The sequence below is a fragment of the Terrapene carolina genome, unplaced genomic scaffold, assembly GCF_002925995.2.
Source record: "Terrapene carolina triunguis isolate 2854851 unplaced genomic scaffold, T_m_triunguis-2.0 Scaffold175, whole genome shotgun sequence".
NCBI lineage: Eukaryota > Metazoa > Chordata > Testudines > Emydidae > Terrapene > Terrapene triunguis.
Genome location: NW_020664526.1, coordinates 2,801,835 through 2,827,858, shown reverse-complemented (window position 1 = coordinate 2,827,858; position 26,024 = coordinate 2,801,835). Strand labels below are relative to the sequence as shown.

The following is a 26,024-nucleotide window of genomic DNA, read 5'->3' as shown; positions in this document are numbered from 1 at the left end:
GACTTGCACAAGTCCATTAACAGGAGTGCCTCTTGGCAAGCAGCAGCTCAGTTAGCAGCGGGAATCTCTGCTGTCCCCTCCGCCACACAAAGGGTTAGGGTGGGATACCCCAACATTTATAGACCGAGACAAACAACCGGGCTAAACAACTTTCATACCATCTGTTTGTTACCTCCCCTTGTTCCTGATATCTCAGACAAAACACGTCCTTTCATTGTTCTCTCAAATCACCTTATCTTGTACTATATCATCTATATATCTGTACTAGCCTTCTGGAATGTACTTACGTAAATATCTAGTGCCTAGTACTTCTTAGGAATGCCTGTGTTGTAACAACACTGGCAGCAACTTTGCCAAGTTCACGTACCAGACAGTGAACTTGTGAGTATCCGCTTTAATACATGGCCTAACTTTGATTCACAGCCTCTGGTTCAGGCTTCAGGTCCTGCACCAGGCCCAGTGCTCCAGGCTCCCACTCTCTTGCTACTAAAGGACTGTCCTCCTTTCACTGCTGGCCCCATCAAGTTCCCCCTCCTGTTGATGCAGGTGGGGGGAGGGGAGAAAGAGGGGATGTGGCATCTTTAAGTCCTGAAACTGATGGTCAGAACTGAAAGCCCGAGTGCTCTGAAAATGCCACAGTGCACCCACCATGTAGTTTCCACTTGGAAGTGTAGTGCTTTCATTGCCTCCAGTGGTACCTCTTCTATGCAGAGGGGTCAGAGTCAGCTCTCAGGGCCCATCTACACACAGATTCACACTAAAACAATAAGAATTCGAGCCAGTTCAGTTATTTTGGTACCAAACTGTGTGTAGACACACTCGTTTCAGAAAAGAAAAGAAAAAAAAAAAAAAAGAGAGCTAAATCGCTTTAGCTAAGTTGGTAAAAATTTGACATTAGTCACTTTGATTCAGAAATAAGAGTGGCCAGGGAATGATTTGTGCCAAAATAACCCACTCAGTTATAGGAAACAGATTTAGTTATATTGGTGCAAGTTGGTATACAGACCAGCTCTGAATGACATTGGTGTAATTCCTCAGCACCCACAATGGCATTACTCTGCATTTCTTTGGCGATAACAGAGATCCAACGAATCAGGCCCCCAAAATCACAAGATTGGCTTTAAAATGTCGAGATTTTAATTGGTTTTTCTCCAGCTTTTAGGGCTCATGTTTTCAAATTTTTCTCCATAACCACAAGGGCTAGAAACTTGCTTAAAAACAAAACCAATCAGATGATCACGTTATTACACGAGTCCGAGAGGTGAGGCTTGAAGGCAAAGACACCGAACGTCGTCATGAGACTTGGGCTAAAATTGCAAGCGTTGTCCACACTGACAGATGCTTGTTTACACCAGCTGCAATCCTTGCTGTCTCTTCTCATTCTCGATGCAGGATATGCCATTACATTAATGGGCAGTGGTTTCCTCACTATTGCTGTATTAGGCTCCCTGAGAGAGACAAGAGCCTTCTTTCTCTATGAACAAGCAGGCTCCAGTTGCCTGGAGTAACTAGTCATTCCTTTAATTAAAAAGGAAGCAAGAAAATCCAAGTCTTAGAGTCTGTCTCCACCTCCGTTCCACCCTCTCTGGTTCTTTGCAAAGAGAGTGGATTTGCTATTCACAACCACGTAGCAAGCAGAAAATACATCCCTGCAAATTGGAATTGCTCTGCATATCGGCCAGAACATCTCCTGGCACAAGGGCACGAACAGAGCATCGATACACAGATGAGAAGTAACACCTAACCTCACCCATTCCTGGCCCTCCCAGGGGCAGAGGTGCTGGAACAATTTGTATAGCGGAGGTGCTGAGAGCCATTGAACCAAATTGTAAGCCCTGTATATGATGGAAACCACTTCAAGCCAGGGGGTGCTGCTGCACCCCCCACGTCCCTAGTTCCAGCACCTATGCCCAGGGTGGCGAGAATACAGGTGATCTTGGGCTCTGTAGTGGACCTAAGGGGCCTGTTCCATCATTTCTGAAGCTGAGAATGGAACACTTCCCCCTCCCCCACCTTGCACTGAGCACAGCTCAGCAGGTCCAAGGATCAGGCCTGGAGATTTTTAGGAATATTAACAACTTCCTGAATTCCCAGGGCCCTCAAACTAGTGAGTCATTCTTTTGTATAAGCAGGATGTTACATGATCGCGAATCACAATGGAAACAAGAAATCAAGGGGCGGACACACTTGCAGGACCTAGCAGAAAGTCAGAAAGGAATAGGATTATGAAACTGTAGAAAGGAAGGGAACCCAGGCCAGCAGAATCACTCTCCTCAGCATTTCACAGGCGTGCGCAGGGCTCCGCCCTTCGGAGCAGAGGCCAGCTCCACTCAAATCACAACTCACCTTGATTACAGGTTTTTATGGCTCTGCATTCTTAAAGGCAAATCAACTAGCTGCTGAATCAGTGGACCTTAAACTTTACCAAGCACTGTTGTGTTTGTGTGTTGATCTTTAGGAGCAACCAGCGTGCTGGTGAAAGTACCTGGCTCTCAGTGGGGAGTTTCAAGAGGTGTGCTTTTTACTTTCTAGTTTGCCTGGATTTAACTTGTTTGAGCACCTGCCCAGCCCTGCTGCTACTGCTGCTTCCCAGCCAGCATTGTTTCAAACTTTCAATGGATTGAAGACCACCCCCCACCCACCTAGAAGAAAAGCAATGTTTAAAAAGGTGAGCTCTTCCTCTATCAATACCTTGCAAGAGCAGAAGGTGGGGGGACGGGGAAACCAAACCTGCAGCAGGCTGAGAAGGTGATGTACTTGCACACATTTAATTTTTAAAGCACCTTTGGGTATGTTAGCAATGTGGGCACTGCAGGTCAAGGTGTGTGTAATGGGCCGTCACTGCACTTGACTGAGATGGCAGTGCATCTTTGGTTAATTTCAGGGGAAAGCTCTTTTGGATTATTCATTGCCTAGCGTGAGTTGAGTGCTGAGCACTGCCCCGAGGAGACCCAGGCCCTGTAGGACCCTAGGGTTGAAAGAGGCAAAGAACTTCATTGAGCCCCAAAGCGCTGCTTGACCAGGAGCTGGGTTTACCGTGGAGAAAGGCAGCGTTCTTCTTTCAGCTTCTTTCAGAGGGAAGAGTTTGGGTGTCGGGGGGGGGGGGGGGGGGGAGGGGGAGGCTTGCCACTCCCAGCAGGGCTTCAAAGAATGACGGGGAAGGTTTATCAGAATGCAGGGATCCATCACAGATGAGACTCAGACCTCAGGAGTCCCAAGATAATCCCGCAATAAAGTGAGACTATTTCTATAACTCATTTGGGTTAAGTATCAGAGGGGTAGCCGGGTTAGTCTGGATCTGTAAAAAGCGACAAAGAGTCCTGTGGCACCTTATAGACTAACAGAAGTATTGGAGCATAAGCTTTCGTGGGTGAATACGCATGCGTCTGACGAAGTGGGTATTCACCCACGAAAGCTTATGCTCCAATACGTCTGTTAGTCTATAAGGTGCCACAGGACTCTGTCATTTGGGTTAGACATTTTCTTTCAAGAATAAGGGCCCAGTCCTACTTCCAGTGGCTTTGGTGAGAATGGTTCAGGCCCTACATTGGTACAATACCATCCAGGAATGTCTTTAAGCCTTGAAATGTCCCCTTCCCATTTAGACCCTCAGATCCCAAGCTGATCTTTAGGTAAAAGTAAGCGTTAGCAATGACCATTTGTGTATACTCAGCATCAGCACTTCCTATGAGACGTCTGTCCCTGTAGTTTAAGGAGGAAGATTTCCAAAGGCACCAATGGCAGATAGGTGCCTGACTCCCAGTGAAAGTCCAGGAGAGTTAGGCACCTCCCTGCCAGCAGTTCATTTTAAACTCTCGCTGAACCCTAAAGATGACCTAAACCACCTCAGCTAAAATGTTCAAAAATAGGCACCCAAAATTAGCCTCCCACGCCTGTACTGAGGCATCTAAATGCCAGGGCCTGGATTTCTACAGCGCGGCGCAACCATGGGAGCAGCTGGGTGCTCCGCGCTTTCAAAAGTCAGGCAGGTGCCTAAAGACAGATGTTAGGAGTTTAACTTTAAGCTCCTATTTTCAAAGGCTTGGCCATAGGTACAAAGGGGCTTTTAAATGAAACGGTATCTTAAAGAAACCGTGCAGAGACTGTGTCATCACAAGAGCCCATTTTGACTGGTGCTCTTTAAAGACAAAAGAGCCAACTCTCCGAGTAGATAAAAATCAAATTCTCTTTTATCATTACCACCTCAGCGGTAAAAGCCTTCCCCTCCCCGCAACCCCCTCACATCACTACTGTGAAGTGGTTGAAACCACCACTCACCACATTGCATTCCAGGATAGCCGACCACTCCATTTCTCACAGGCTTTCAGCAAAAGCCGTAAAACACTTGTTCAGACTGTTCAAGCTGCCGCATCCCTGCTCGGAGGCTTGAATACAGTCTGTTCCTTCAGCAATTGAATGATCAGATCAATGGTGATTGAATTTAAGACAGGCAAACACCCTGCACCCAGAAAGAGTAGTGTGGGGTTGGTCCAGCCCAAGTTACTGGGTTCTGTACAGTGGTAAGTGGGTGAGGTTTAATGGCCTGTGATAGGATCTAAGAGTCTCTTCTAGCCTTAAGCCTGCAAACCTATGAATTAATCCTCTTAACTTCAGTGTGCAGGCAGGCGGATTTCTCTAACAGGAATCAAATGACAGCAGCCTCAGGGCTAAGGGTTTAGCTGAGTCAAAGCTGCAGCTGAGCCTGTCTGTGGGAGTCTGTTGACAGGCGAGTGTCAGAAAAAACTCCAAGTCACTATTGTTAACACAAAGGATTGTGCAGTGGACGACGGGGTCACCTTTTCTCCCTAGTCTCTGAGCCTGCTCAGCCTGGCTTCAGTCCGGCCATGGTCTCGGCTTGCTTTCTTATGGGATCCGTCCACGCGTCTCATCTCAGCAATCACCGGGCAGCCCCTTTTCTTCTGTTTGGGGGGCTTGCTGGTTCAGGGACAGTTCCCCCAACACTGCCACTCTTCCCTACCCTTCTCCCTAAATGAGTGAGCTAACCAGTTGCAGAGACTTTCTGTAAAGCCTGAGGCAGCTCTGTAGTTTCTCCTGGACTCTAACCCCTCTTTCCTTTTAGGCGTTTGTCTCTATTAGAAAACTTGCTGCATTAGTGCAGCTGGTATAGTGAAAATCATTCTGCATGGGGCTTGAGCATTGGCCTGCTAAACCCAGGGTTGTGAGTTCAATCCTTGAGGGGGCCACTTAGAGATCTGTGGCAAAAATCAGTACTTGGTCCTGCTAGTGAAGGCGGGGGGCTGGACTCGATGACCTTTCAAGGTCCCTTCCAGTTCTATGAGATAGGTATATCTCCATATTTAAATGAGTTCAAGCGCATCTAAATTTGGGATTTCCTGTGAGGTAACCGGATTGATTTTAGTCAGACCGGTGCAAGCTTTCTAATGTGGAAATGGCCTCAGTGTAGCTTAAGTAATGAGAGGTAGCAGGGGTAGCTTTGTTGTTTAGTGTTTTCCTTTCAGATGCCTTGTCACACTGGAACCAGAACATTGTCAGAGTTTCCCTGCTCGGCTGTCAGGTGGGCTGGTGTTTGGTTCTCCTGGCTCTTTAGAAGTGCTCCTGTCAGAGTGCAGGGGGAAAGGAGGGGGGAGGGAGAGGGGGAGGGGAATACTTCTGCAATTCAGGTAAAACAAGGATGAGAAATACATACAGAAAACCAGGAGGCAGGAGCCGTCTCTCATGCCTTGGAACGTGAACAGTAGTATTTACATCCCCCATCTCTCTCTTAGAAGGGGGCCTTTAAAATATTCAGCACGTTACCTGGTGCTAGTAAGCTTAACCCCTACTGTAATTTCCATAAGAAAATGGCCAGACTTTTTTGGGGGGTGCCTTATTCCCTGATCTTTAGTCAACTCTTAATTGGCCTAGTGGACAGAACCCAGTGCTGGGACTCAGGACAGCTGGGCCAGCTTGGCTGCTGGGTTCTATTCTGCTGGGCGAACCTGGGCAAATCACTGCCCCCCTGTGCCTCAGTTTCCCCATCTGTAAAGTGGGGATAATGATACTCCTTTGTAAAGTGCTTGGCGATCTACTGATGAGAGCTCTATGTAAGAGCCAGGTGTTATTAATTCTGCTCCACCCGAGCTTAAACCCCAGTCATTTAGCACAGAAAGAAACAGAATAGCAGGGTGGTGAGAACAAGGGAGGATAATACGAGCCTGGTTCCGGCTAGACAAAGCTGTGTGCACAGCCCATAGGTTTAATAAGCTCTTCTGTGACAGTAAGCAAGGAGCCACCTGCCTAGCCTGCGTCCACAATCGCGCTAGGTTCAGTCTGTCCCCTGCCTCACGCTGACCCCTAATGGGGAAGTGAGGGCCCAGAGACCATGTCCACATTGGATCCTCCTCCTGGGGATGGGAACAGTGAGGGAATTCAGGAAGTGCAAGGTGCTAGCACTAGCAAAGGACCCAGCTCTGCCCAAATTGGGTGACCAAGAGTGGAAGAGGCAGAGTGCATGGGGCACCAGGTTCATCCCTTCGGTGCTTGTTTCACACAGAGACCAGGCCACCGGACTCTGGGTAAATTCATGACTGTCTGTGTTTCCGTCCCCCCACCCCCCTTACCTCCTGGCTACATACCCCCTGCTGGCCACCTCGAATAGTGGCTCTAACTTAAGTGATCTCATCTACCACTCCAAGGCCTGGTCTACACTACGGGATTAATTCGGATTTAGCAGTGTTAATTCGAATTAACCCTTCACCCGTCCACACTACAGAGCCATTTAGTTCGAATTAAAGGGTGCTTTAAATCGATTTCTGTACTCCACCTCGACGAGCGGAGTAGCGCCAAAATCGATTTTGTTAATTCGAATTAGGGTTAGTGTGGCCGCACACCACCGAATTAATGTGGTTAAAAACCGAATTAATGTGCTTAGTGTGGCCGCGCACAATCGAATTTATACAACCTGTTTCCCAAATTCGAATTATCTAAATTCGGATTAATCCCGTAGTGTAGACATACCCCAAGAGATGGTGTGCGTCTCTATAGAAGGACAGCCCTATAAACTCCTCCTGGGAGGCACTTGCATCCTCCCCCCCGCATATGGTACCCAAGCCTGAGTGTGTAATATTAATAAGCAGGGTTGGAGGGGAGGGAAGGTAAATTTTCAGTGAAAATTTTCAAGAGAAAAAACCCCAGAATTTTCTCAGAAATATGATTTTTCATTGAATCAGGAAAAAAAAACCCTCTCTCCCCATTGCCTCCATTCCCTTTTTCTTTTCTACAGAGAGGGAGAGGGAATGGAAAGGGGAAAAGAAAGGAAGGAAAAAGCCTGGAAGTCAGAAGTTTTCCCATTTAAAATAAATCCACTTTTCCTTTGTTTTGGCAAAACATTTCAAACAGTATAAACATTTCCCGCAGATGTACTGTATTGTTTGAAAAACCACTTTCCTTCCGGAAAGATTTTCCTTCCAGCTCTATTGACAAGTTAGTCCTGCCTCAGAGGTTTAGTGTAATATCTCACTAACAAAGGTTTTGCATTTATTATTTTATAATAAATAGGACAATGAGAGAAATAGCAACGGAGCCAGATTAAAAACCAGACCCACTTAAGCCGTTTCCGAGGCAGATACTTTTAATACAGACTCTTGACTTGGTGCTTTAGCTGCAGTGGCACATTTTGCCTAACTGGAAGAAGAGATTTTGGGGTCAAAAATGGGCCCATAAGAATAGCCATCCACCTAGCCCAGTATCCTGTCTCTGACAGTGGCCACTGCCAGATGCATCAGATGGAATGAACAGAACAGGGCGATTTCGGGTGATCCGTCCTCGTCATCCAGTCCCACAGCTTCTGGCAGTCAGAGGGTTAGGGACACCCAGAGCATGGGGCTGCATCCCTGACCACTTTGGAGGATACCCATTGATGGACCTATCCTCCATGAACTTATCTAATTCATAAACCAATTATGCTTTTGGCCTTCACAACATACAATGGCAACAAGTTCCACAGGTTGACGGTTTGCTGTGAGAGAGTTATGCAAGGCACATTACTGCATAGTGAAACCATCTATGCTGCTAGATGTGTCGCTGCTTGAGGTAGGTGTGAGTGTGAGTGGTTTTGATGTCAGTTATACATGTTGGGGCAAGATCCCCAGCTGCCAAAAATAATTGTAGCTCCACTGAGATGACTAGGGCTATGTCAGTTTACACCAGCTGAGGATCGAACGCTGGTGTTCTTAATCAGGTAGGCTGGGAGAAATGGCTTTGATTCCAAGGCATTTAGACAAAAACCCAGGTGCTGACACAAGTATAACAAACACAGTTATAATCACGGGCCCTGATCCTGCGAAGACTTAAGAATGTGGTTATATGAGAGAAGCGGTGTGTGTTCTTGCATGATTGTGCACTTGGACTATGCAGGCAGGAGTGATTCTGCATGAAGATAATTTCACATGCAATTACATTTCCCCCTCCCTCCCCAATTGGATTTTATGTATTTTTAAACACACCCTAGGGAACGCTCAGTGCTTTGAAAACAAACCACTAATTAAGTGTTAATCATCAAAAATATATTCAAGCATTTCCTCAGTTATTTTGGCTTGCATGCTGTACTCCCCCCAGTACCTGATTTTGGTTTATCTATCTTCAGGGCTTCTGGTTTTCAGGGTTAATTTTAGAAATTTGAGGTCTATGTACATGTCCTCAAAGCAGGGTTTTTCCAAGGCGTTCTTTGATACTGTCATGGGAAGATTTTTTCAGGTACTTCCCAAAATTCTTGTCCGAATAGGATCTACAATAGAACCTCAGAGTTACAAAACACCAGAGTTATGAACTGACCAGTCAACCACACACCTCCTTTGCAACCGGAAGTATGCAATCAGGCAGCAGCAGAGAAAAGAAAAAAGCAAATACAGTACAATACTGTGTTAAACGTAAACTACTAAAAAAATAAAGAGAAAGCAGCATTTTTCTTCTGCATAATAAAGTTTCAAAGCTGTATTAAATCAATGTTCAGTTGTAAACTTTTGAAAGAACAAACATAACGTTTTGTTCAGACTTACAAACGCCTCCGGAATGGAGGTTATTTGTAACTATGAGGTTCTACTGTACTTTCATTTTTATCATGTGTATAAAAGATGACGTGCATGTTAGGTTAACCTTTGAATCCTTGTTATTAAACTCCTGGGTTAGCATTTAGTGCGTTTGTTCCCTAGTGTGCTTTAATGAAGTACTGTTTCAAACAGCACTATGTTAAAGCCCACTAGGGAACTTTTAGTGTGCACCAGAAGGGTCTACACAGATCAATTAAGGCACGCTTTAGAAATCATACCCCCAGAGCCTGCACTACTGCTCCGTGTAGATAAGCCCTTAGATACAGTCCAGAAGCAGGGCCATTTTGCCTACATAAACAAACCACACTGGGAAAGAGGTGAAGTCAACAGAAACGGAGCGTTTTTGTGGTGTTTGTTGGATAAACACCGATTTCATTGGTGTTTGTTGGTTAAAACCTAAAATCAGAAACCTTGACTTGTAGGGGATGGTGCCTTTTTACCCAGTTGAAGAGCCTTGCACACTAGAGGTGCTAGGGGAATAAATACATAATTTTTCTGGAGTTAACAAAATACTTAGAGAATTGAAAGCCATGTCCCTCCTCGTAGTCTCACTCATCTAATTGAAACATGGCTGCGTGGCTCTTGGTCAAGCTTTCCAAACGGGCAGGGTGAAAAGACAAGAGACCCACATGCATCTTACACAAACCTTTAGGACAATACCAAGCATAGGAAGCGTCAAGCCAGAGGGAATTGGAGAGAGTTCTCAGTGAGGGATGATGTGCTTTGAAAGGACACATGTGCCTTTTCAGCCTACTAAAGCAATCACTACACACAAAGTATTTGGTGACAAGGGTTAGAACTAGGAGAACACCAGGGATAGCAAGACCATTTGCTTTGCAAAAAGCAGGAGACCTTCTTGTCCTTTCCCTCCCACCTTGGGGGAGCCCAGCTTCCTTTCCTTGTGTCCCTACCCCTGTCTGAGGAAGTGAAGACTTGCCAGACAGGGGGAATAAGAGCTCCTTATACCTAGATGGAAAGTTTGAGGTTCCTAGCCAGAAGGTGGAGCAGCAGTGTCCCAGCCTGGAATCTCCTACTGTCTCTCCTCCCCAGGGAAATGGGAAAGAAAACCCCACCCATGGCTTTGGTATCCACAGCTGCTGCACCATCAAGAGTCCTATGATTCCTGAGGGCCTAAGAAATCCCCCTAAGCCTGAGTCTAGGGCCTAAGGTTTAGCAGATCTGGGCTGGCTCCAGGTGAACAACCAGGGGAGCTCAAGATGACCTTGGACAGAGGGGGAATGGAAGAGAAAGCTAAAGGAGTAAACTGTGTGGTCCAGTGGATCAGGCGTTGGCCTGGGAGTCAGGAGACTTAGGTTCTGTTGCTGGCTGGCTCTGAGCTGCTGCGTGACACAGAACCAGTCACTTCCCCTCCGTTGCCCCAGCTGGGTTATGATAATGCCTTTGTAAAGGGATTTGAGGTCTGTGGAGTGAGTGCCGTGTAAGAGCTAAGCGTGGCTTTGTGCAAGGTGCTCAGATACCATGGTGATGGGCACCCTTACAAAAACCTAAACGGATGGGGGAGAGGAGGCAGCTTAGATGGAGGAAGGGAGCAATAAATAAATCAGAGGGATAAACACGGAAAGAGCGAGGAAGTGGCCCTAGACGGGTAAAGGAGAAAGAAGAGTGTAGCCAATTAAGGGAAAAGGATGAAAACAGAAACTGCTTTATGGAAAGTCTGGTGCCAAGGAGACACGAGGAGGTGGGTCTTTAGAGATGTGATCGGGTTAAAATAATTTAGATGGCGAGAAACTCATGGTTTAGTCCATAAACTGGATTAGATTTGGAAGAAACCTCCCCTATGGGAAAGTTAGGTCATGGTCACCCCCTTTGGAGCAACTAGCAGTGACTACTGTTGGAGACAGGCTGCTATTCTAGACGGACCAGTGGTCCCATGCTGTGTGGTTATGTTCCTGTGGAGATATGCACTGGTGTCCTGTATCAGGTATAGGGGAGGGGATAATGGAGTCTGGTTCTACATGGCATTTTACGTTGTTAATGCAGTGCTGCCCTCTGAGGTGGTTGTGTTTTACATTCATGGCTGATTGAAAGGGGAGCAAATTCACTGGATTTGATGCATGTTTATGGATTTCTTAAGACAACTCACCACTGGCAAGTTCTATTCAACAGCTGCAATTCACAACATTTTTGCATAAAGTTTCTATTCAGTGTTGTCTTGCAATTTCCTGCATTATAGGAGAATTCATCGGGCATTTCAGAAACGCTCAGAGGAAGACGCTAACAGCTTTCCAGTGTCCGGTCTCTTTTTATGTCAAAGACTCTCCCGTCTGGTGTAGTCTGAATAACGATTGAGGGAGAGAGAAGGGGGAACCCCAGGAAATGCCCCTACAAAGTGGGGTGTCATGTTGGAGAGTTGCAGGTGGTCAGAAGATTCTAGCTGGCGAGACTTCTGGGGATGGTGTTTTGTTTCTTACATTTGCTCAGGACGGAGGTGTCGCTGTGAAGTTTTGCTTCTTTTTACTTCCTGGTGCAGAGTTTGGCTGGCTTGAGATCACTTTCAGATTCACTTTTCCTCATTTCCCTTCTCTGCGTCCAGTCTCCATCCCCACAGGATGACGCAAGGAAAACCGCCTCACCGCCTGACAGATGTCTGTCAGCCCAGCACTTCATTTGGTGAACGCCTTTTCTTTTGATCTGCTTTAATCACTCTCTGTCTAGGAAGATTAAATCTTTCATTTTGGGAGCCACACAGGCTGCTTCTAAATGCATCTAAAACTTGATAATGGCTTATACAACCCGGGGCTTTGTCACTGAGCCCCACAGTTACCCATGGGGAGGAGGTGTAACTGGGCGGAAGATCAGGGCACACAGTTCTGATGTTTGTGTGGGCAGGTTGTCAGCTACAGGTGGAACCTAGCTCTGTGTCTAGGATCAGCCATCTTCAAAGTGAGCTCCTCCCTGTAACAATTACTCAGCTGTGATAAAGAGTCTTTTATCCAAGTATCTCAAATCACTCTACAAAGGCAGGTATATATGAAGGAGCGAAGATACAGAGATTTGACAATCAGAGTTTACAAAAGGAGCCATTTAAAAAAAAAATCAGTCTCTGACAGGCGTTTGTTTTCATGGGTTGCTTGTCTTTAGGGGTTCATAGATCTGCCTCTGTCATTACTACAGCTGGAGTTGGGGGCCTGTGAAACCATGGACATAGGTCCCCTTATTTTTTTAAACGATCGCTAAGGCTGAATATAGCCTTGAAAATGTGGCCCATCTTCGTAACACCAAGCACTAGAAACCGACTTCAAGACAAGCTAGTTGCTAGGGTTAAAAGTTCAGCCACTGATGGTTTCCCCGACCCAGCCTCCCACCATAGCCAGCCTCATCTGGCCTTTGAGACTCCTGAGAACCACAAGTATAGGGCCAGTGAGGTTTTTTGGTGAGGAAAAAGTCCGACTGATTCATGGCTGTGCATCTGGACTGCCACTTATGAGCCTAGCGATGGAAGCTTTGCGGCCACCGGTATCAAGTTTGTTCCAAGAGCCCAAGCCAGTGTATTGACGGAAGAGATGTCTCAGGAAGTCAGGTATTGGGGGAAAAGGTTGGAGCGCTATGAATAGTATTTGAGATAGGGACTATGGAGTTCACAGTGCTGCTACCAGAGGCCACCTGACATTGTGACTGTGGCCACAGCAGCTCAGGTGGTTGATGATTCTATGGATTAGACTTGGTCTACACCTAAGTTAGGTCAGCACGTTGCCTTGTGGTTGGCCACACTCCGGTGTGACATTGCCATGCCAACCTAACCCGCACGGCGGATGCGGCTATGTTGACAGAAGAATGCTTCCATCGCTGAAGCGCCTGTCATTCGGGGAAGCGGTGTCCTACACTAAAGGAAAACCCCCTTTCTGTTGGTGTTGGCTGTGTCTATACCACTGCGTTACACTGGCCTATACAGTGACGGAGCTATGTCGGTACAGCCCCCCGTACTGTACATGTACCCATAGGGTTAGACTCCCATTACGATTCTTTTAAGCATGTTGAGCTTGATCGATTGGAACAGGGGTGCAGGAAGGATTAAACTGGAGCCACGTCTCCCGCTATGCTGAGTGGGAAATCGAGGCCCGGGGCCTAACTCTTTAGAGTGTACGCAGCTAATCATCCGAGGGCCCTGGGGCTCATTGCCAGTGCCTTTTGAACAGGGTTTTTTCTCTTCTTTGCAGATTATGGCCCCGAGAAGAACGCAGCAGGTGGGGGCGGGGCCTTCCACGGAGCAATCCTACATCTACAAGGTGGTTCTGCTGGGGAGCACGGCCGTGGGAAAGTCAAGCATAGCCTTCCGCTATGTGAAAAATGACTTCCGGGAATTCATGCCCACTATGGGATGTAAGTGAGTGGCAGCAATGAACTAATCCTTTGGTGCAACATAAAGGGCCTGATCTGCGTCTCCCTTATAGCAGGAGTATCTCTGCTGGAGTCAGTGGAGCTACGCCTGCGAGAAGTTTGGTTTTGCTTAAGCTGTCAGGCCCAGCAGAGAAGCAGCAGGACGGCACTCAGGAGGCAGGGGCTTAGGGGCTCCAGTTGGAGCTCCCTGGCGGCTAATGGAGTGTGTGGTTAGTTTGGTTTCTCAGCTTGACAACTGCGAGATACGGAAAAGTCTGGTTAAGGTCGCGCAAGCTGTGCAGGCTAATGTGCCCATTTTAAAAGCTGGGCCTTTTCTGATGCTGCTTTTTATAGCTGGATCTTTAGGCACCTACCTAAGAAGCACTTCTGAAAAAAGTCAGGCCTGAGCATCTACTACTCCACTGACACCAGTGGCCAGGGGCCTTTTGAGTTCAGTGTCAGGGAGGATTAGGCCACATGCAGGACACATTTCTCCACTGGGGTAGACTGGAGACACAGACCAAGAAATCATGAACAGGGAAACAGCAAAACAGCTGTATTCATTGTGGAGTTAGAGTGACATCTAGTGGTTCATTGTAGGTAGTGCAGCATTTAAATAGGTCATGTCAGCCGAGAGTTTTGGTCTACACCTGAGTAACCCAAGAGAGAGTTTACCATTTACGATTAAATGTTATAGATTTTCCCATCTGCGTTCTCTCCATGCTCTCCCAACTGCCCCCACAAAAATACTACCAATCGCACTGCGTTATCTATGGATTTGTGCCAGTCCCATTCACAGCATTCACTGCGAAATTGCACCAAGTTCTTACTCTCGCTGCAGAAACTGACACACGCGCACCCTGGAATCCTGGGAACTGCGCTTCAGAGTCCGATCTAATGGGGTTTGGTTGGAACCATCTCTTGTATAATTCCTGGGTGTCAGAAAAACCAGACGTAACACTCTGTTCTGCCCTGTTTGTGACAGAGGACAGAGGACAACAAGGCCTCCAACAGATGACATTTAAAAGGCTATCTTCCCAGACTCCCAGCAGCTCTGCCCATTATATCGCTCCAGTCAGTCTAGTCAAAGCACCCCACCTAGCCTCTCCAATGTTATCAGCATACCTGCCTTTGACATCATTTTCCTGGTGTTTAAACAGAAGCCCACTCACACTAGAACTAGGTGCAATTTCAGCTGAAGTTTTTTTCTGAAAAAGCTGCAGATCCAGTGACACCACCACATTTTAGGAGTTCATGGTAACAGTGTTAATGTAGCCATGTTGGTCCCAGAATATTGAAGAGACAAGGTAGGTGTTTTATTGGACCAATTTCTGTTGGTGGAGAGGACTAGGGTGACCAGATGTCCCGATTTTATAGGGACAGTCCCCATATTTGGGTGCCTGTTACCCTCCACTTGCTGTCTGGTCACCCTAGAGGAGACAAGCTTTTGAGCTTTACAGAGCTCACCAAGGTCTGGGTAGGAAGCGGAGTATTTAGCTGTAACGCTCTGGTTCCTTCTTCAGACCTGAGGAAGAGCTCTGTGTAGCATGGAAGTGTGTCCCTTCCCCCAACAGAGGTTGGTCCAAGATAAGATCTTATCTCACCCGCCTTGTGACTTCATGGTAGTTTCACTAAATTGTTTGTTTAAAAACAAACAAACAAAAACAACTTGAAAAAAAAGTATCACAATGTTTCATTTCATTTGGCTTGAAATGACTTTCAAAAATTCCTTTAGTCTTATTTTTAAAAAATTTAGAATGGTCAAAGTTGAAATAAATGTTTCATTTGACCCAGAATAAAATTTCTCTCGACATAGAGTCAAAATCTTTGAAACATTTCATGTGGTGTTGGACTTGCAATGAATTTTTTTTTTTTTGACTTTTCAAAATTGCCACTAACAAAACCAAACCACCATTATTCACCCAGTTCTGCTACACGCTCCCATCATCAGATGCAAAAAGATTAATCTCAGTAGGCAACATTGATGGAAAACATGGCTTTAGTTTTTATTGGAGATGTCAACACAAGGTCAGTTAAGTCTCTTTAGGAAGTTTTGCAAGCTCACAGACCCTGGTATGAGCTAGAGAGGCCATTGATGTTCATGGGACTGATCCCATCTGTTCTATGTTGACTTTAATGGAGGTAAGGCCAATTTACATAAGCAAGGATCTGGCTGTGTCTTTGTCAAAAATAGGCAGAAAGACACTTTTCTTCCTGTTTTAAAGAAGGATCCTGACCTTTGCCAGGAGAGTGGGGATGGAGGGCCCAAGGGGTCTCCCACACTTCCACACAAACCAGGCCGTCACAGTGCCTATACCAAGGAGTGGGGTATCATTCGCCTACATTGCTTGGCACTCAGAGAAGGCTTCTGTCCCTCCCAGGGCTCTCCGGAGAGCTTTGGCTCTGTACTGCCCCCTCTACCTCAAGCCCATGTATTTGTTAGACAATCTGGCCCTTAACAGATGCCTATCTACTCTGCACATCTGCACATTTGACCTGCTATAGCATTTTCAGACCAAGGATCTTCAAACATTTTGCAGACATTTGCTGGCTTTCACAGCACTCCAGGGAGGTGGATTTTAATTAGACCCATTTTCCATCTGGGCAAGCTGAGACAGAAAGGTTAAGGGCTAGACTGGGACTTGGCCCACACATTTGCCTGGGGGAGCATGGGAGAGCAAAGGCTTCTCCCCCCACCTTTACACCTCTGGGCCAGATGTGCACCTGTCACTTCCCTAGAGCAGGTAGAGGGCGAGCACGCATGGCCTTGGTGCCACCCACGCCCACTGGCCAGCATAGCCCTGCCAGTTTGGGGGTGGGGCAAGTTTGCCGGCATGGGCTAAGAACAAGAAAAAGCAGTTGTAGCTCAGAAGCATCTGAACACCTCCCCGGGGCTACTCCTGGGACAGCGCTGCTTATGTATAATCAGGGCTGTGCTTAAGGGCCCACTTGAGCCTTAAGTGACTTGCCCAAGGTCATACAAATCAGTGTCGGGGAGATTGCAATATTTCTGTTCCAGCAGCACTCAACAGGGGCCAGGCACCGTACAGCTGAATTGGAACTCAAGACTCCTAATTCCTACCCTGCCATCACATTTCCTCCAACTAGACAGCTGCAAAACCAAAGCTTGCTAATGCCACTAATATTGATGGATTGAGCAAAAACCATTGTTCTCATTTCTCTCCCCCCCCCCCCCCCCATCTCCCAACTATTCCATGCTGAAGTGCATTGGTGTAGTACAGTGCTGTCATTGGGTAATACCAGTTCACCAGCATGTTTGTTATATTGCTTTTGGCGGGGAAGGGGGTGTTTTAATTCTCTCTCTCATCCCCCCACCCAACCCTTTCCAACTGAATCTTGACACCCATCTTTCACACAGGTTACCGAGATAAAGGTTACCATCTAAGTAAGGTGCATGCTATGGCTTTCTCAATGAGCTGTCCCATCTCTGTTGCTTCCAGGTTCTTTCTTCACCCAGCTGGTATGTTTAGAGACTGCCACGATTAAGCTTCAAATTTGGGACACTGCAGGACAAGAGAAGTACCATAGCGTTTGCCATCTTTATTACAAGGAGGCTAACGCTGCCCTTCTTGTATATGACATTGCCAGAAAGGTAAGCTCAGCGATGGCTTGTTCTTCCGCCTCTCTCCTCCAGAAGGGTTTGCCTTTAACTTTCTAAAATAGCCAGACTGAATCTTGACAATGCAGCCACGCTGCTGGTATGCTGCAATAGTTCTAGTGGAGGGTAGCTTCCCAATACGTCTCCAAACATTTCAACAAAGACTACTTTTTCCTGCACACGTATCACGTAAGGGCTACACGTCATGGGCAGGTGTATCCTTCGTCTTCTGGTAAAGATGGTTGAAGCCATGCAAGGAACTGGTACAGACATTTCACTTACAGTGGACAATAAATGCTCACGCTTTCCCCCTAAAAACCAAGATTTCTCTATCTACCCCTATCTCCCAGCCCAATCCACCCCAACAGCCAAGTAGGTAATGGGGGAGCATCACTAAGTGCTCTTTGTTCCCCTACCCTCATGTAACCCACACACCTTCTGGGAGTGGTGTTCTGTCCCATCTAGTGGCACCAAGACCACTTCGAGAGATAAAATGAGTCTGCTCTACAGCCTTAGCTAAGAGCCAGTTGGCTTTTAGCTCATGCGGTAGAGGCTCATGCACTAAGCTCCAGAGGCCCCAGGTTCAATCCCACCTGCCAACAACTGGGGTCTGTTGGTATTTCACTATATCATCCTTAAAGTCTAGGGAGCTGGGAGTGAGTGTAAGATTAAACGCATCTGTTAGTTGGCTTACACTAATGTCCATTTCTGATGGACTGTTCCAGGGGGACATGTTGCATGATCTCCCACTATGTTATGCATGTCTTTTCCCTTTCACTGGTAACACGCAACACACAGGAACCGCAACACTGAGGGCCATATGCCTGTATTACTGCCATGGTAGTTACAGAAGGAGGAGACCATAGGCTGCTGAAGAGTAACATCTCACAGTAACAGAACTTTACGGAAGAGATAGACCAAGCTTTTAAGAATCCTTGCCCCATCATGAAAGAGCCCAATCACCTCATCCCATCACCTGTAAGCTGGGTCTATGACCGACTGGAGTTCCATGGTGGTTGGGTCATGACTGATGGAGGAGAAGTCATCCTCCTTGGCTTTGGGGAAGGAAGTACATCTAGGTTCCTCCTAGAATCACTACCTGTGACAAGCACATAACCCATTTGTTTCTACAATTTTTAGCCCTCACTTGCCAATCTCCTTTGGCCCACGTGACAGCTCCTGAGTATCTGTCGGTTTATTGTCTGTGTGTGTCTCTCACCTTTCAGGGAACTTTTGCGAGAGCAAAGCTATGGTTGAGGGAATTAGAGAAGGAATTTCTTCCTGATGAGCTCGTGATTGTTTTAGTCGGCAATAAGACAGATCTTGCTGCTCAGCGGGAAGTCACCTTTGAGGTAAGTGGCGTCACTGCAGTAAGCTCTCAGCACTTGGCAGATTATCTCTTTCAAAAACACCATGGCAGCGTGTGCACCGAGTGCAGCACTTCAGGCTTTCACACTGAACAGTTCATAAGTAAATGTTTAGACAAACGTGATTCTCCTAGCAGCGAGCAATATAGCAAGGCCCTACTTGGTGTCAGGGATGTTAGAGGTCATAAATCCCATTTTGCCCTCTGTTTCAGCTGCTAATTTTCTTGGATCTTAGAGACTTTCCTGAGCTATGGTGGGTTTGTTCAGAGGGTTCAGAGTGTGCATAGGTAGGTTTCAGTGTCAGAGAGGATGTTCCCAGATGTTGCTTCAAAATTTGCCATTGATGAGTTGATGCAGAGAAAGATACATAGATGCTTTGAATTACATTAAAAAATTCAGCAGCCTCACTAGAAGCTGATGCTGCATCACTGACCACCAAGTTCAATGACTGAGAACTGCATGGGACAAAAAAAGCTTGAGGGTTTAACTCTCAGATCCGTGTCTGCACTCTTCTGTTCTTTCCTCTTATGTTGGCACCATTATCATAGCCCTGACCTCTCATGTCAGCTATCGCAATTCCCGTATCTTCCAGCTTTTTAAGAAGCACATTTATCATACCAGCTCCTGTAGTATCATCAATGTCAATAAATTCTAGAAAATGCTCTCTGATAGTCACCATTGCAGGGACATTTTCACTAGGTTCTGCTGTTGTTACAAAACGCACCATTAAAGTCATTTGTTCCGTATACCTGATGTTAGGTGGGCAGTCCAGAATAACAGTAATATCTTGCTGACTTCAGATCTGCCACAATCTTCTGTTTGGCTTTTGTTGCCAGTAACTGTGTGATCTCATTTTGAATTGTTTTTCCAAGGTAGTGGTGTGTGTACATTTCTTGGGTGGTGACTCTTCTTAGATGCTCCTGGAGTACTGCATCAAACTCAGTCATCAGCTGCACAATTTTAAGGAAGTTTTCATTGTTTGGCATATTCAGCTGATCTGAAGTGCCACGCAGTGCTTGGTTTTGGGTAGCAAGCATTCTCACAATGGCAATGAGCATTTTCAGAACATTTTGCCAGTAAAGAGATTCTGATGCAATCTTCTCTTGATGCTGATCATCTATGGTGGTCTTTAACCTTAGTCCCATCTCAAGCTCTTTCCACCTATGGAATGCTCTCTGGTGATTTGCTGCCTTCTCATGGCATGCCAGATTTCTAGCCAGATTTTTCCAGTCCTTTGTTCCTGTAGAACCCAATGTGTCTGGAACATTAGACTGGAAGAGTTTGCAACAAAAACAGTATGCAGCATTCTGGGTTTTTGAGTACATAAGCCATGGCCTCTCCACTTTGTCACCATTGGGGACTTCATGCCAGTAATGTGTTGGATGGAAACTTCTATTTTCATTGTCTTTGGGGAACATGAATTTTTCACTTGCTGTGGCCTATGCACTACAAGGAAGTCCCTCAGGCTACTGCTCAAGTGAGTCCACAGTCCTGGATCATCTAGACTTAAGGAACTAAACTTAGCAGCAGCTGTTTCTTGCGCCTCCACCACGCTCTTCTCTGATCTACACTTTTCTTCAGGAATGTGCATGGTTACATCCATTTGAGATGGAGATATGGATGCTGCAGTAGCTGCCAGGTCACCTGCACTCTGACTAACTGGAAGATCAGGCATCTCCTCACCACTCACATCCTCACTGGGGCCGGAAGGCTCACCGTGAACATTTGTGTCTATGTATCTCAGGGGAGCGCCTTCCTGCTTAGATAGAAAAGCTTCCTTTGCTTTCTTTCTTTTTCTGAATGCTGCCCTAGAGGGGCGTTTTCTTCTTTCACTCATGACTACTGTTCTGTGCCAGCTATAGTGGCTCTCAACACTCAATTGAAGGGGACAAATAAGCAGGCTGGTAGCAGGGCCTGAGTGAGGGAAGATATCAGTGTCTTAAGGGCCTAACTACTTCAGTTGACTGCCTGTTCTCCTCAAGTGGGTTCAGGGAAGCAGCAGCAAACAGGAAGCTCCCTGAGAAGCTGGTGTTAATCAGTCCAGGCTCCTGGGGATGCTAGAGAGGTACATAAGAGGCTCCTCCTCCTCTCTCTCCCTTCCTGCAGCTCCTGCTGCTTTCTGTTATTCCCTCTCACTTTTTCTCCTGCCTGCCTGTTATGTCTCTTGTGCCCTCCTTCCTCCAGCACAGCACTCCACCATCTCTGTGCATCTAGAGCAGAGAGAATACATATGCACCAGCAGCAGACACACTTTTCTACACTCTGGGTCCTAGTGGCGCCCCGCCCCAGTCTGGCACCTGAGGCGGCCGCCTCAGTTTGCCTCATGGTAAGGCCAGCCTTGGGAATATCTGTGACTTCAGCTACAGAGTTGTTACAAACATTTCACAGTGACGGTGAAATGTGGTGTTAGATTTCAAATGACATATTACACATCACCTTTTAAATAAGTATCACTCACCGCACCGATGAGTACGTCATGCCTGACAAGAGTTACGAACCACTAGTGGGCCTTTGTGTCAAACATGGGTAGGTCTTCAGTGCAGTTAACCCCCCACCCATCCACACAAAAACCCACGCACTTTGCAGTGAGGGTGCAGAATAAACCATTCCAGTGCTGATAGGCCTCCAGTGCGCCCAGAAGGAGAGTGGAGTTCTCCCACAATCCCCTGGGAAAGAATCAGAGTGGTTCAGCGTACTGCAGCAGACAGAACCACGGGCTATAGAATATCAGGGTTGGAAGGGACCTCAGGAGGTCATCTAATCCAACCCCCTGCTCAAAGCAGGACCAATCCCCAGACAGATTTTTGACCCAGATCCCTAAATGGCCCCCTCAAGGATTGAACTCACAAACCTGGGCATAGCAGGCCAATACGCAAACCACTAAGCTATCCCTCCCCCATATGCCTCCAGAAGCCAGAGCAACACACACGGGAGCACGCAGCACCAGTGGGGACACAATAATTTGGGGAAGGAGTTGCCATGTGGCTGCTCACAGCCAGGCTAGGCCAACTTGGGTGCCAGTCACCTGAGTTAGCTGCTGTGAAGACATACCAAGTGTGAAACATAGCTATAACCGCAGGCTGTGTGTCAGCTGGACACTTGCTCAATAGCACGTGCCCTTGCCTAGTGTCATTTGATCACGCAATCGAAGGCTGTTGTGATGCCTCTCCTCCAGGGCTCTGATCAAGATGGTGGGGATTAGGGCTGGCTGGAAAACAAGACTTCCATTGTGTGAGAATTAGAGGCACCAGGCAGAGCAGGGGTTCATACCTGGGCCTCCCACACCCCAAGTGATTGCTCTACACCAGGGGTCAGCAACGTTTGGCACGCGGCTCGCCAGGGTAAGCACCCTGGCGGGCCGGGCCAGTTTATTTACCTGCTGACGCGGCAGGTTCGGCCGATCGCGGGCCAATGGGGGCGGCGAGAAGCGGCGCGGGATGTGCTGGCTGCTGCTTCCCGCCACCCCCATTGGCCCGGGACGGCGAACCGCGGCCAGTGGGGACCGCGATCGGCCTAACCTGCCGGATCAGCAGGTAAATAAACTGGCCCGGCCCGCCATGGTGCTTACCCTGGCGAGCCGCGTGCCAAACGTTGCCGACCCCTGATCTACACACAGGGCTGTTGGCTAGTCTGGGCTGGGGTTTGGGGGGAGCAGGAGGGGTGAGTTCTCACCAGAACGCCAGCCTGGACTTGAAGAACCTTCTTGAGGAAAGTTTAAGCCAAACACACACGTTTCCACAAAACACATTTCTGTTTTGCCACACCGGCATTTTCCAATAGCAATACGTTGACAAAGAATCCCTGAGCAGCTCTAGCAGAGATAGGAGTAGGGTGAGAAGGGGGCAGGAAGGATGAGAGCAGTAGCCTTATCTACCAACTTCCCGGCTTGTGGGCTTCAAATCTTAGCCCAGGGTAGCCTGTTAGTACATGTATGGTTGCAGTTATGCTCCTGCTTTGACCCCGTAGTATTAATGTGTTGACTCCTTTCTCCTCACCCCACCCCCCCACTTTGGACAAGATCTCACTCTGAATATGTCCAGTACAAACCAAGCCATCTGCAAGGCTAGTGCATCAAAACCCGGTGAGCCAGTGAGTTTTAACACGGTCCAGTCAGAGAGCTGCCGCAATGCCTTGAGCTGTGCAATACAGAAAACAAGCGTGGCCTAAACAGTTCGGCTGCAACCGCGTGAATGGAACAGAAGGAGCGTGAGCTGGGGAAATGGGAAGCTTTAGACTTTGCAGCAGAATCTGCTGGAATGGAACGGTGGCTCTGTCACTGGACACCCCCCCTTCAGAAAGGTGGGGAACTAAAGTCAGTGTAAATTAAGAGCTTGTTTGCACGAGCGGGGTGCGAGGTCTAGGGTGCACTTGTGTGTTGTGCACCAACTGGCCCATAAGGACCTGCTGGCACGCACGGAGAGTTCCCTAGTGTGTGTCACTGCAGCACGCACAAGCCACCCCCCTGCAGTGCAGACTAATGCACCATGCAGATGAGTTCTAAGCCTTAAGGCTCCTTGGTACATCATGAGTCTGACAGTGCAAGTGCTGGAGCTAACGACGGGGGGGGGAGGGAGGGGGTACGAGGCCCTAAGGCAGTTTGCAGCATCCAGCTTAGAGATTTGTTCCAGAGCCACCCTTGTGAATAGCTGCAAATTGCTGCATGCTCCTCTTCCTACTTCCCAGCCACTAGTCAGACAGGGCAAGTTGTGGTACTCCTGCTACACTGGTGTTTGTGTCCGTTCCAAGCTCGCTTCTCCAAGTTGGCACCATGCAGCCCTGTCCACACTGGGCAGGGCTCAGTCATGCCTGCAGTGACTAATCATACAGGGAGGAGCTGTGTCTCCCTGTCAGGCCTAAGGACAAGATTCCATACCTTGTAAATGGACCCCTTATTTCCACCACCTTCCAGGATGGTTACAGAGGGACATTTACCAAGCTGGATGTGATTACAGTGCAGAACACACCTAAGTCTACTTTGAAATAACCCTGTTTTTGTCGTGTTCCCCTCCCCCGCCCCCCCATCTAGGAGGCGGAGGAGTTTGCAAAGAGCAAAAGCTTAATCTACATGGAAACATCGGCAAAATCCAACCACCAAGTGACCGAGGTGTTTATGGCCATAGGTAAGTTCCAAGTGAGAAGCCGTTGTACAGGTAACAGCACTAGAGAGATGCTGAGGTCTGTGCCAGCTCTTGGCCTTGTGAGCTATAGCACAGCACTGCTTGTCTCCTCCCAGTTGCTCAGGGGCAATTAGGGTTGAGTTACTTGACCTGAAGAGGTCCAGGAACTGGAAAGTCTTTACTGCGAATGCAGCAGTGCATTGCCTCTAGGCATAGACAAGAGTTGACTGGGTACACTCTGGCCTGTCAAGCCTGACAGCTGCCAAGAGCGAGCGAGACAGATCCAGAGCAGTGGCTTCCCCATTCCAAACACAGACAGGCTGCCCCCCACCCCCAACTTCTGAGACAAGCAAACTTCTGGAGTGGTTTTGCCTTTGCCGCCGGGGAATAGGAACTCATAGAATATCAGGGTTGGAAGAGACCTCAGGAGGTCATCTAGTCCAACCCCCTGCTCAAAGCAGAACCAATCCCCAACTAAATCAAGCCTGACCTTAAAAACCTCTAAGGAAGGAGATTCCACCACCTCCCTAGGTAACCCGTTCCAGTGCTTCACCACCCTCCTAGTGAAAAAGTTTTTCCTAATATCCTACCTAGCACCCATCTTATGCCAATTTCAAGTTAGGGTCTCCTACTTCTAGTTCCTTTTAAAAAGAATTTCACTAAAGCTTACAGAGATGTGATTTGCACATCATCACCATTCTATTTTATAATGGGATTTCCTACAGACAACTTGGCGCAATACAACATTTGCTGTACTGCGATGTTTTTAGGGGGATGTCCATGATGCAGGTGCAGTGGAATCTGTAGATGTCTAGGACGGGGAATGAAGAGGTGTATGGGAGAGTCCTGAGGGAGGGACCATTATCCAGAAAGAATGAAGGAGCATGAGGAAAATTGTGAATGGAAGTTGGTTAAATAGTAAGTGCAGGAGTCCTAGGCCAAGAAACATCTGGGTCTCAAGGTAAAAAAATATGAAGTGAATAAAGTTAAAATGTAAACTTAACTTAAATCCATCAACATTATAAATAAGAACATAAGGATGGCCATACCAGGTCAGACCAAAGGTCCATCTAGCCCAGTATCCTGTCTTCTGACAGTGGCCACTGCCAGGTGTCCCAGAGGGAATGAACAGAACAGGTAAACATCAAGTGATCCATCACCGTTGCTCATATTTAGATATTTTTAATCTTAATAAATATAAAGGGACAGATCCCCAGGCCTAGCCAAATAGCACATGAGGGAAGGAGAAAGTGGCTCTAAGGCTCCTTTTCTGCTCTCTGTTGCTTGTTGTGGGTCAGTCCTTGGCATAAATTGAAACAGCCCTGGGGCTGCTCTAAGTTTCACCACCAGGAACCATTCTGCTGGTTGGGGATTGGGGTGCTCTGGCCACACCCCAGCCCACTGCTGATGGGAGGGGGACACAGCAGGGGAACCCCTAGCTGCTCCATTAGCGGCTGGAAAGTTGCCCTAACAAGGTCAGAGCAGGGTCTGAGTATGTAGCACAAAATGTTACAATAGCTCAACAGAGAAGGGCCGAGATTTTCTTATTCTGAGTTTCTTCACAGCTCACGAGTTATTGAAACAGGAACAACAGAAGGAACCAGCCCTTCGGCCTCAGCCCTGGAAGAAGTCACGCGTGGATCTGCGAGAGCCAAGCAATCAGACTAAGAAGTGTTGCATGAACTAAAGGAAGTGGCAGACTGACCTAGTGTTACCATTGAGTGCGTGTTCATTTTGGGGGAGGGAAGGAATGCTGGCCCTATGTCTTGTGTGAAGTGCTGTTTTTGCCAAGGCAGCATGCTTCTAAGGGGCAGCTTGTGTGTCAGACTGTGATTATTGCTTTTTTTAAATTATTATTATTATTGTCAGTGTTCGATTGAAGAATTGTACGAGAGGAGATCTTACCGAGTGCAAGGGACCTGAAAAGCACTGCAAGCCTCCTCTCGCTTGTGTTTGTTCAGTGTTATCATTATACAAGAATACAGTGTAAAGTATCTTCACAAATAAAAACAGCAAAAAGGAGGAGTAGTCTCTCTCTTCCCCCCCTTCACCATTGCAAATTCTATAAAACTTTTACAGAGGCTGTTAACATTAAGGTCACCCAGTCATTAAATGCAAGACATGGAATAGCCAGAAGATGCAGATCAAGTTTAATACTGCTGTAAGAACTCATGATTTTGTCATGAGTCTTGTGATTTTTGGGGCGTTTCTTAAAGCCCCAGCTGCTGGAGTCAAATAATCACTTGGGAAACTTAAAAAAAAACAACACACAACAGCTCCAAAACTAACACTTTCTGGCCCTCATGGTTGTGGAGAAAACTGAGAACACGAAACAAGCACACCCTGAAGGTCCAGAAACCAGATTGTAAATAAGGAAACAAAAACATTATTTAAAAATCTCATGAATTTTTTGGGGGGAGGTGGGGGCTGATTTCTCATTTGAGTGCCTGGGAATGGCAATACTGCAGTAGTATAGATTTAATCAAGAAATAAATCAGGGCCTGATTCTCCCCAA

At 47.2% G+C, this 26,024-nt stretch overlaps 1 protein-coding gene across 1 annotated transcript; it reads left to right on the top strand.

The window, feature by feature from the left end:
• The first annotated feature begins 2,267 nt into the window (after positions 1–2,267).
• Positions 2,268–25,450, top strand: LOC112107637 (ras-related protein Rab-17). Its single transcript, XM_024201424.2, has 6 exons — positions 2,268–2,668; positions 13,247–13,409; positions 16,868–17,019; positions 18,252–18,377; positions 23,419–23,512; positions 25,075–25,450. The coding sequence occupies exons 1-6, from the start codon at positions 2,657–2,659 to the stop codon at positions 25,194–25,196; spliced, it is 669 nt and encodes a 222-aa protein (XP_024057192.1). The 5' UTR covers positions 2,268–2,656; the 3' UTR covers positions 25,197–25,450.
• The last annotated feature ends 574 nt before the right edge of the window (positions 25,451–26,024 follow it).

Bases quoted from the DNA above. Each gene is read 5' to 3' on its own strand.
- LOC112107637 (XM_024201424.2), top strand. The intron at 18,378-23,418 runs GTAAGTGGCGTC...CCCCCCATCTAG, and splicing joins AGCGGGAAGTCACCTTTGAG to GAGGCGGAGGAGTTTGCAAA. The intron at 23,513-25,074 runs GTAAGTTCCAAG...GTTTCTTCACAG, and splicing joins CGAGGTGTTTATGGCCATAG to CTCACGAGTTATTGAAACAG.